We start from the raw sequence: 11,836 nt of genomic DNA on the forward strand, positions 1-11,836 counted from the left end.
CTCTATAGTATGTAACTAAATATTCAAAAATTGCAAACCAAGCTAACAAAATCTATCCTCTCCTCCTACCTTGACAAATACACTTTGTTAATGACCTGGACCTCCAGGCTCTAATTTCTCAGAGTCCTCAGTGTTCCATGCCACAATGTGACTTTGCTGGGAGAGCTGACCCCTGGCCTTCCACCCATCCCTTTTCTCTTCCCACCCCAGGGCCCTGCCCACATCTCCAGGGCTCTTAGGTATGCACTGGACAGCCCAGCCAGCAGGGTCCATGCTTTCTGCTCTCATGCCATCCCTTGACCACCCCTTGGCCCTCAGGAGGATGGATCCCCAGAAGACACTGCTCAAAACCTTTTGGGCACCCTGGTACCTGAGTGAGGTCCAGAAGGTCACACAGGATGGGGTCGGCCCTGCCACTGTCCATGTGGATCCCTCCCCCAGAGAGGAGCAGCCTAGCCTGGGGGGATATGGTGTGGGATGTGTCTCTAAAGTGTGGGACCCAGGGCAGGGGCCCTTCTGCCCTGATCTAAAGACGGTTACCACCACCAGTCCGCCAACCCCTCGACACTGCCACTCACAATGACAAGCACATAGCTGCTTCATGTAGTATTTATTGTGGGGCCAGGTGGTGGGGATCTTGGGGTTAAAGGGCAGCAAAAGGGCTGGCTGGGGTAGGTCGCTCTCAAAGTGTTGAGGGGGAGCAGTCTGCGTGTCAGAGGCGTGGGCGGTCCTGGGTCAGAGGGCGCGCGAGACTCCGCGGGTGCTCAGGGCCGCAAGAGGCGTCGCATGGGCGCCTGGGGCGCGGGGCTCTCCAGGCGTTTCACGCGCAGCAGCGCCCCCAGCACGCCTTCAGGAGGCACATCAGGGCCCAGATCCTGGTCTGCCGCGCGGCGGAGGCGGCGCGGGGTGCCCACCGTCTCGGGGTCCGGGCTTCCAGTGAGGAGCCGCCCCAGCACGTACCTGAAGTGGGAGCGGAGTGGAATACAGCGAGGATATGACCGCGAGTTCCTGCCCCGCCCTGGGTACCCGGCCTGCGGACCTGCCCACTGCTTCCAGGAGACAAACAACCCCGCTTTCCATCCCAGAAATTCTGCAGCCCCACCTCCCACGCCTACCTCCAGAAACTGGGCATCAGAGCTCCCTTCCCCAGCACCAGGAAACCATGACCCGCATTGGCCCCCCAACCAAGCATCTTTGCTCCCACACCCTGGATCCAGGACCCCGCTCCCTCCTAAGGTTCCAACACCCTCGCCCCCCTTCTGGGGACCCAGGATGCCCTCTCCTCCCAGGACCAGAGCGTTCGCTCCGCTGCCTCATCCTCCGGGGACACAGGCCCATCCCTTTGCCGGGGTACCTCAGCAGCTCAGGGTCCACGTCGGGTGTCCAGTCACCGGCGTCCTCGGCGCCCTGGCCAGTGGGGCGGTCATCGTAGGCCGAGGGCCGGGTTCTAAGCACAGAGGCGGGGACGGGGAGCAGCTGAGCAGCGAGGGCGGCAGGGTCCAGGCGAGTGAGGAGCAGGGCACGCGCAAGCTGTGTGGCGGGCGCGTCGGGGTCGTCGTCCTGGCCCAGACTCAAGTCTGAAGGGCGGGGTGAGCCCCAGAGACGCAGCAATTGCGCCAGGATGCGGGCTTGCTGATCCTCAGCCTGCTGTGCTTCCGCCCGCGCCCGCTCCTGCCGTTCGGCCTCCAGCAGGTGAGCCAGCGCCCGGGCCAGCTCCTGCACAGCCCCTGCCGCCTCTCCCCCGGGCACTGCCCGTCTGAACCGGCGGGAGGCGCCAGTCTCAGCCATGGGCGGCGAGGGTGCGCCCAGGCCGCGGGGCTCCTGCTGGAACACGAGAGGGGGGAAAAGATGTGCGTCAGCATCCATTCAGCCAGGGACTCCCAACCCGGTGATCTCTGTGGAACTCAAATATCCCAGATGCCACCAAAGGCACCGTGTCCTCCTCCCCCCGCCCCTGAGGTCACTCCAAACCACCAAAGCAAAGCCGCTGCGGTTGAGTGGATTCCGACTCATAGCGACCGGATAGGACAGAGTAGAACTGTCCCATACGGTTCCTAAGGAGTGGCTGGTGGATTCCAACTGATGACCTTTTGGTTAGCAGCCAAATTCTTAACCACTGCGCCACCAACGCTCCCTAAGGTCACTGGAGACCTCCAAATATCTCCAGAAACACTTAAGACCATCAAAAATCTCTAGACCCCAGTGACTCCCAGAACTTGCCCGAGGGTCCCTGGAGACCTTCAATCACTCCAAAGGCTCTTGTCGATTCCCCGAGCCTCCCAGAAACCCCTCTTCTAGTGACTCCCAGGGGCTTGCAGAGGCCCCCAGAAACTCCCAAATACCTCTGTGGAACCTCAAGACCCCTCCCAAATCCCTCAGACACCTCCGGTGACCTCCTAGTGATTCCCAGGAGCAGTTCCAAATACTTCTGGAGAACCTCAGACACCCAAGGGTCCCCAGCAGACCCCTGAGACCTCCAGATGTCCAAGTAACCTCCTGGTGACTCCCAGGGCCACCGCAGACTTTCCAAGACCTCCAGACACCCGGAAGACCTCCTAGTGACTCCTAGTGACTACCAGGAGCCAGACTCTCAGACATCTGATGATGACAGCAACATCAAAACTCGCACAGCAAGCCCAAACTCACACGCAAGCCTTGCAGGTATGTAGCTTTCGCTTCTGGTAATCTGAGGGACTACGGTCCTGAAAAAAACACCCTCGCTCCAAAACTGCTAAAAATACTGGATTTGTTATTTTAAAATACATTTTCAAAGGCACTGGGGAATATCTACTTCGATCCAAAAGTCAGCACTAATGCTTAATGGAAAAACACTGAAAGTATAGGCATTGCCACTAAAGCCAGGAACAAAACAAGGATGTCCCCTAGCACTTCTATTATTTAATAGTGTTCTGCAGATAGCTGCTAAAGCAATTAGATAAGAAAAAGAAGTTAGAGGTACAGAATTTGGAGAAGGAAAGAGGTAAAATTCTCACTATTTGTAAATAATGTAATTATATACTGGAAAATCTAAAATAATCAACTGAAAAAATACTACAAGCAATAATATAGAAATGTATTAATGTAGACAAGTAGATTATACTCATAGATTATAGGAAATATATATTAATATAGAAAAGTCTATAGTTGTGATACCTACCATTGCCACTCCTTCTGGGTATCTTTATAAGCAAATGCAAATATAGGTTCCTATTGTCTTGTTTTACCCCAAATGTATGAGAGCATCCTTTGTATGGATGCACAACAGTTTATTTAACCGGTCAACAATTGGTAGATGCTTAGGGTGTTTCCAGTCTTTTCCTATTCTTATAACAATGTTGGAATGAATAACCTTGTTCATATATCATTTAGCACGTGTGCAAGTTTATCTGTAGGATATGTTACCCAATGATGAATTTTCAGTTCAGACAGTTTGGATAAAATTTTAGTAAGTTTAAAGAAATAAAAGCATACCCAAAATAAGAGTAAGAAATAAAATATCACAAAAATGACCACAAAGATTTGAAAAAGAAATACGTAGGCCATCTAGAAATACACTTGAAATGAAATTAAAATCTCATTTGGACATATTAAACAGCAGATTTGACACAGCTGAAGGAAGTAATAGCTCAGAAATATACACATATTGACACTTGCTATATGACAGAGGTGGCACTGCAGAGCAGTGAGGACAGGATGGAATTCCTCAATAAATGATGCAGGAATAACAAGTTATCCAAATCTGGGGGGGGGGGGGAATGGAAAGGAAAGACGAATAAAAATAAATTAAGAATTTGTTTTTATCTTAAGACACCATAAAAAGAATGAAAAGTAAAATCACAGAGTGGGAGAACATGCCTGCAACACACACGCACACACAAAATCAATATCCAGAATATACAAAGAATTCCTAAAAGCAATAACAGAAAAACAAATACAAAAATGGGCAAAATACATGTTCAAGTATTTCATGGAAATGGAAAGGAAATGAGTTATAAGCATATGAAATATAGTCAACGTCATTAGTAATTAGGGCAATGAAAATTATAACCCTGAGGTGATACTCTGCATAATACATCCAAAAAATTGGCAAAAATCAAAAAGTCTGAGAATGCCACCTGTTAACATAGATATAGAAAAATGGCAAAATTACTGGTGGGAATTAAATTGGCAAAATAACTTTGAGGAGTAATTTGGCAATGTCTAAAAAGATGCACATATCCCATGATCCCACCCCTGGGGTGTAACACCCCAGAATACCTTTTTCACATATACAACTGGACACATATTCATTAAAGGTTACAGCAACACTATTCTTAATAGCATAAAAGCAGGTGGGGCGTAGAAAAGCCTGGAAACAAAATATCCACTGACAGGAGAATGCATATATGAATCATGGCATACGCATAGGATAAAATATTATGCGGCAAAAAACCAAATTACAGCCATGCACAGTATGGATGAATCTCACAACCGCTGCAAAGCAAAAAAAAAAAAAAAAAGGGAGGGGGCAAGTTGCAGAATTTCACTGCGGACTCCCTGAGACTACCAGACAGGCCAATGACTTCCTAGTCACCTTTACTGATTCCCAGGAGCCAGATCCCAGAGCGATTCCGTTTCTAGGACGTTCTATAGCAGGAAAAGCTAAACGATATATTTAGAGATACATATACATGTGATAAGCTACAAATCAAAGTAAAGGACTAATGAGCAGAAAATACAGGATGATGATTATGGGGGACAGGGGCTTCTAATTGTTGGCCGTGCTCTACTTTTTAGCCGGCTGGTGGGTACACGGGGTGGGGTTATTTTATTTTTCCTTACATCTTGCATATATGTTAAATATGTTATATATTTTTTTATGTTATATTATATATACATATATAAACCGTTGCCATCGAGTCGATCCGACTCATAGCGACCCTATAGGACACAGTAGAACTGCCCCATGGAGTTTCCAAGGAGCACCTGGGGGATTCGAACTGCTGATGGTTTGGTTAGCAGCCGCGACACTTAACCACTACGCCACCAGGGTTTCCATTTGTATATAATATGTAATTTTTTTTTTAATTTCCCCTATGGCCATACCACCCTGAGCGCTCCGGATCTCATCTTATCTCAGAAGCTAAGCAGGGTCGGTCCTGGTTAGTACTTGGATGGGAGGCTGGCTGGGAATATGGGGTGCTATAGGCTTTTTTTTTTGAGCCCTGGTGTCTCAGTGGTTAAGCGCTATGGCTGTTCACCAAAAGATCGGCAGTTCCAATCTGTCCTATAGGGTCGCTATGAGTCCGAATTGACTTCATGGCAACGGAATTTAGTTTTTTTTTTTCTTTTTTTTTAAGTATCCTTGATGCAGACAGTCCTAAAGAGCCAGAAGAGGATGCTGCTCTAGGTGCCCTTGCTTGCGCACCCACCACCCCTCAGCCCCCAGGGAGTCACACATTCACCAGCCTCAAGCACGCATGCATATGGACTGGCAGGCTTTGAGGTGTCGCTTATGCAACACAACACGGCTACATTCACATACAAGGAACTGCACTCGCTCACCTACATGGCTGCTTGTGCAGTTACGAAGGCCACCCAGATGCAAGGTCATGCACCACCCTTAAAAACACAATGGAGCACAGAGAAATCATGGCTACTCGTCCCACGGCGACAGCTCCACGAAGAAGCCACGAGAAGCAGCCTCACGAACACACATACAAAATCTCAGGCACTCAGCCCAAGAGAACCAAAATGGAATGTGCGCACGGGGATGCAAAGACCACTCCCTCCCAAAGGAAAACGAAATCTCACTGATTCGCACACACAAACACACAGAAAGACATGCCAATACGCCATGCCTTTGCACATAAGGAACAAACGCACAGTGTCACTGAAAAAACAATTGGGCCCACAAAAAGTCACACACAGAAGCAATTATCACATCTCCATTGTCATACACTACATACCCGACTGCACAACGGCATCTTCGTACTGACGTATGGAAGCGGTCACATGAAAGGACGCACACTAACAAGGACACCTTTGCACCCCTGTCATCACATTACGCATACACATACCGATGAGCGCATACCCGCCATTAAAGCGCCCAAGTCCCATGGACAGCGCAGCAGGCGGGGGCAAGGCGAGGCCTCGCCTGGCTGAGGTGCGGAGGGGTGGGCAGGGCGTGGCTGCCTACCGAGCCCCGGCCACCACCACCCTGCATACCGAGAGACTGCGGAGCCTAGTCTAGGGCGCGCCGGCACTGCCTGGGCGCGGACTGGCGATTGGAGCCCAGGCCACTCTTGCCGATCTGTGTGCATGCCTCAGGAGTTGGTTCAGCGAGGGTGAGGCAGGTGGCATTGACCCTAGGCATGGCATCCTCCTCCCCGCCCCCACCCGCGCCAGGCTGCAGTCTCACCTTTACCGGCCTTGTACCCAGCGCGGGGACTGGCCGAAGTAGGCCCAACAGCAGCAGCACCGAGAGACCGACGCCCCCGGCCTGCGGCCCGCAGAGCAGTGGCGACCTCGCCATGCTGCGCCAGCGAGCCGGGCTCCGGACGGGCGGATGGGCTGGCAAATGCGCAGCGTTTGTGCTAGCCCGCAAGGCTGCGGTGCTCTGCGGCTGCGCGCGCCCGGAAACCGTGCCCTCACCTGCCCATCCCCTCCCGCCACTCTACGCAGGCGCAGCCTCAGGTCTCTGGCAGCATCTCCATCCCGCTGGTCGCCATGGAGTTGCCCAAGGGGCAAGGTGAAGAGCCGGAGCCTGCCATGGCAGTTGCCATGGCAGTCGGAGGGCAGTTGCCAGGGCAACAGACTTTGCTGTTTTCCTAGCAGCCAAACAGGAAATAATGGTTCAGTGGGCAGTTCTACCCTGTCCTATTGGGTCGCTATGAGTCGGAATCGACTAGACGGCACTGGGTTTTTTGGGGGGGAGGGGGTTTGGGGGGTAGAATGGGAGTCCAGTCCTCACTCCCTCCTTGGAGAGGAGACATATATCACCTCGTTTACTGGATAAACAATTAAGGATCTAGTACTGTGGACCAGACCCTTTACAGGGCAATGGGTTTGAATCCAGATGATGTGACCATGGACAGGTCAGTTCCCCTTTCTAAGTCTCAGCCCCTCATCTGCATAAAGGGTTCCTAGGCAGCGTTCCTTAGAGTGGTCTTGAAGAATTGATAAAAATGGCATTCAGTAGGAGCTCAATAAATGCTCCATCTTCTTGTCTCTTTGCCAGTATATTTCTTCATCTTGCCATGGCTCCCTGTGTTTCTCTTTTTGTCCTTATGTCTTCCTCTCCCCATCTGTCTCTCCCTGTCTCTGACTCTTTCTCTTCATCTCTCCAACTCCCCATCCTGTTTGTCTCTATTTCACTGTCTATATCTACTTGTTTCTCCACAGATAGAGATATTATCCCTAACTTGTTCCATAAAGGATTTAAAACCATTTAAAATGATGCATCAAGGGCAATAAGATTTTGGTAAAATGTATATGCATCCATTGGGGGAAAATACTGGGAAAGGAATGGTAACAATGGTTATTTCTGGATGGGGAGATAACTAACGGTCTGTCACTTTCCCCTTTACACTATTCTCTGTTGTCTGAAAAAAAAGTTACAATGAATATGTATTACTATTATAATCAGATAAAAAACAATAAGGATATTTTCATTTTGGAATTAAATTTTTTTAACATGGCATAAATAAAAAGTGAAGAAAGAAAGACCCATGCAGGTAGCTGTGGATATATTTAGTCCATTGATTCTAACTGCCTCCATCTCCTCAGTATTACAAACAACTTCAAAATGAAAATCCTAATACACATCCCCTTATGGACCTGAAGATTATATACCCAGGAATGACGTAATGGACAGACCCTAAGGTGGCTCCTATGATCCCAGCCTCCAGGTATTCATACCCTTGCCTAACCCCTCCCAGTGAATGTGTGCGTGACCAAAGATGACATGATGCATGTGATTACATGTATGTGTTATGTTGAACAAGGTTGAAACAGCCATCTTTTATTTATTTATTTTGAAGTGCCCGCCTTGTGAGAGAACTCTCACTCCCTTGCTGGCTTTAATGAAACAAGTGACCATTTGGGGGAACCTCACTTGGCAAGGAACAGAAGGTGATTCCTAGGAACTGAGGGCAGCCTCTAACCAACAACCAACAAGGAACTGAAGCCCTCAGTCTCACTACCACAAGGAACTGAATTCTCTCCACAACTTGAGTGAGTGTGAAAGTGGATTCTCCCCAAGTCAAGCCTTAGGTTAGACTTCATCCCCAGTTGACACCTTGACTGTATCCTTGAGAGACTCTGAGCAGAAGACCTAGTTAAGCCATTCCCTGATTCCTGAACCACAGAAACTGTGAGATAATAAATGTTTGTTGTTTTAAGGTGCTAAGTTTGTGGTAGTATTGTTACACAGCAACAGAAAACTAATACGAGTGGGATAAATAAGACCTCTATGGAAAAAATGTTAAAAATCCATTAAAAGGTATAAAGATGATCTGAATAAATGGAGACACATTCCATGCCCTTGGATGGGACAATCTCATAAGATTTTGATTCTCTCTAAATTAATATATAATTTCAATATAATTCCAAATAAATTCCAGCTGAACATTTTAAGGAAAATCAATAAAAATTATTTTAAAATAAATATAAAAGATTCCTGTTATAGGGTCGCTATGAGTCGGAATCAACTCGACGGCACTGGGTTCTGGGTTTTGTTATGGATTGAATTGTGTCACCCAAAAATATGTGCTATAGATCCTAACCTCTATGCCTGTGGTTATAATCTCATTTGAAAATGAGTTCTTTGTTATGTTGAAGAGGCAGGATTAGTGTAGGGTGTATCTTGAGTCAATCTCTTTTGAGATACAAAAGAGATTAAACAAGCAAGCAAGCAGAGTCAAGATGGGGTAAGATGGATGCCAAGACACATGGAGATCTCCAAGGTACTAGGAAACAGAAGCTGAAGAGACAAGGACCTTCCCCCAGAGCTGACTGAGAGAGAAGGCCTTCCCCTAGAGCTGGCACCCTGAATTAGGACTTCTAGACTCCTAAACTGTGAGAAAATAAATTCCTGTTTGTTAAAGCCATCCACCTCTGGTATTTCTGATATAGCAGCACTAGATAACTAAGACAGAATTTGGTACCAGAAGAGTGGGGTGCTACTCAGATACCTAAAGTGTAGAAGTGGTTTTGGGATTGGGTAATTAGCGGAGGTTGGAAAGTTTTAAGTTGCCTCATAGTAAAACCCTAGATTGCTTTGAAAAGACTTTTGGTAAAATTATGGATGTCAAAGACAATTTTGGCGAGGGCTCAGAAGGAAGTGAGGGGCGCTATAGAGAAAATCTCTATCATCTTAGAGAATACATATGGAACCAGCAACAGAATGTTGCTAGAAATGTTGACATTAAATGTGCTTTTGGCAGGGCTTTAAAAGAAAATGATGATAACAAAATGTATTAAGAAAATGGTCTGCACTCCACTTTGGTGAGAGGAGTCTGGGGTCTTAAACGCTTTAGCAAGTGGCCATCTAAGATGCATAAATTGGTCTCAACCCACCTGGATCAAAGGAGAATGAACACCAAAGACACAAGGTAAATACGAGCCCAAGAGACAGAAAGGGCCACATAAACCAGAGACTCCATCAGCCTGAGACCCAAAGAACTAGATGGTGCCTGGCTACCACCAATCGCTTCCCTGACAAGGAACACAACAGAGAATCCCTGATGGAGCAGGAGAACAGTGGGATGCAGATCTTAAATTCTCATAAAAAGACCAGGCTTAATGGTCTGACTGAGACTAGAGGGACCCTGACAGTCATGGTCCCCGGATCCTTTGATAGCCCAAGATTGGAACCATTCCTGAAATCAACTCTACAGACAAGGATTGGCCTGGACTATAAGATAATGATGCTGGTGAGGAGTGAACGTCGTGGCTCAAGTAGACCTATGAAACTACGTGGGTGACTCCTGTGGTGAGATGAAAAGGAAGAGGGGGACAGGAGCTGGTTGAATGGACACAGGGAATACAAGGTGGAGAGGAGGAATGTGCTGTCTCATTAAGGGGAGAGCAGCTGGGAGTGCATGGTGGGGTTTGTATGGCTTTTTGTGTGAAAGACTGACTTGATTTGTAAACTTTCACCTAAAGCACAATAAATAAATTTTAAAAAAGAGAAAATGATGGACATGTGATTGGACAATGGAAGAAGGGTGATACTCTTTATATAGTGGCAAAGAACTTGTCCGAATTATGTTCAAATGTTTGGTGAAAAGTAAAACTTGTAAGTGATGAACTTGGATATCTGGCTGAGGAGATTTCTAAGCAAGATCTTAAAGGAGCCACATGGTTTCTCCTTGCCACGTATAGTAAAATGAGAGAGGAAAGAGATGGACTTAAAAATGACCTGTTCAAAATGAAAACAAAATTTAAAGATTTGGAAAACTCTGTTGTACAAACTAACAACACATGTCCTAGAATGTGCACCAAGGACATGGCTATACAATCTTTTGTTAAAGAGATTAAGCCTGTAACCAATAGATCTATCCAACTACCACAGCAGAAAATCCATCAGCTTAGACTGAAGAGGAGAGAGAAAGAACAAAAGGAAAGAATGCTGTTTGCCTCTTGGAATTCTTCAAGCAGGAAACAGGCCAAAGGAGCTACATCTGTTATCCTTAAAGAAAAGGATCACTGCTGGAGCAGCTGAGAGATCAGCAAAACTGTTGAAAGGAGCATGGAAAGCAGGGCCTTCTCAGTTTCAAAGGGTGGGGCCATGGTCTCCTGGATCTCAAAGGGTGGGCCACGGTCTCCTACATTTCAAGGAGTTGCATCTTTGCCAACCTGGTTCTGGAGTGTGGGGCTGCCATTAAGGTGTGCCAGGGGGGTGGAGCTACCACCCAAAGCTGAGGGGGCAGGGCTGCCATGCCCAAGGGGCAGAAGAATTGGGCCTGCTGGTGCCCAGGGGCTCAGGTTGCCATTCAGATGGACTAGGAGAATGGGGTCTCCCAAAGCTGAGGGAGCAGAGTTGTCATCCCAATGGGCCTGGAAGGTGGAGCTGATGCCCAGGGCCAAGGGGCCCCCACCCAGGACAGAAAGCATGACCAACACTCAGGGTCACTTATAAGAGATAAAAAGAGCAGATTAGGCAAGCAGAGATGGGGGAAGAGAGAGGCCAAGCCACATGAATATTGCCCAGGAGCAGAAGCTCAGAAGAGACAAGGACCTTCCTACAGAGCTGACAGAGAAAGAAAACCTTCTCCTAGAGTTAGCACCCTGAATTCAGACTTGTAGCCTCCTAAATTGTGAGAAAATAAAATTCTGTTTGTTAAAGCCATCCACTTGTGATATTTCTGTTATAGCAGCACTAGATAACTGAGACAATTCTGCACAAAAACGTGTGCAAGAATGTTTATAGTAGGATTTTTCATAATAGCCAAGAAGTGGAAACAACCCAAATGTCTATCAATTGATAAATGGATAAACAAAATGTGGTATATCCATGTTGTGGTCATTAGTTGCTGTTGAATCAGCTCCAACTCATGGCAACCTTATGCATAACAGAATGAAACATTGCCTGATCCTGTGCCAACTTCATAATCATGTCGGTAAGTGTCTTAGGCTGGGTTCTCTAGAAAAGCAAAACCAGTAAAGTGTATAAATATATATATATATAGAGAGAGAGAGATCTATATCATGGAAACAGCTCACATGATTGTAGAGGCTGAAACATCCCAAGTCCGTGGATCAGGATAGAGACTTCTCCTGATTCACGTAGCTGCAGGGGCTGGCGAATACAAGATTGGCAGGTCAGAGAGCAGGGCTCTTGCTCACAGGCTGT

The 11,836-nt window shown here is 47.4% G+C and overlaps 1 protein-coding gene and 1 pseudogene across 2 annotated transcripts; one reads left to right on the plus strand and one right to left on the minus strand.

Moving 5' to 3' along the window:
* Positions 1-460: 460 nt before the first annotated feature.
* Positions 461-6,616, minus strand: PCSK1N (proprotein convertase subtilisin/kexin type 1 inhibitor). 2 transcript variants are annotated; one of them, XM_064277934.1, is made up of 3 exons: positions 6,401-6,616; positions 1,355-1,821; positions 461-960 (listed from the first exon to the last, which is right to left on the minus strand). In XM_064277934.1, exons 1-3 carry the CDS (start codon positions 6,512-6,514, stop codon positions 765-767), a joined length of 777 nt encoding a protein of 258 aa, XP_064134004.1. In that variant the 5' UTR covers positions 6,515-6,616; the 3' UTR covers positions 461-764. The 2 variants fall into 2 exon arrangements, with proteins under 2 accessions (XP_064134004.1, XP_064134003.1); XM_064277933.1 differs by having other exon boundaries at positions 1,355-1,824; positions 6,401-6,615.
* LOC111752787 (5S ribosomal RNA) lies at positions 5,072-5,190 on the plus strand (annotated as a pseudogene).
* Positions 6,617-11,836: the final 5,220 nt, after the last annotated feature.

The sequence above is a fragment of the Loxodonta africana genome, chromosome X, assembly GCF_030014295.1.
Source record: "Loxodonta africana isolate mLoxAfr1 chromosome X, mLoxAfr1.hap2, whole genome shotgun sequence".
In the NCBI taxonomy this organism is placed as follows: domain Eukaryota; kingdom Metazoa; phylum Chordata; class Mammalia; order Proboscidea; family Elephantidae; genus Loxodonta; species Loxodonta africana.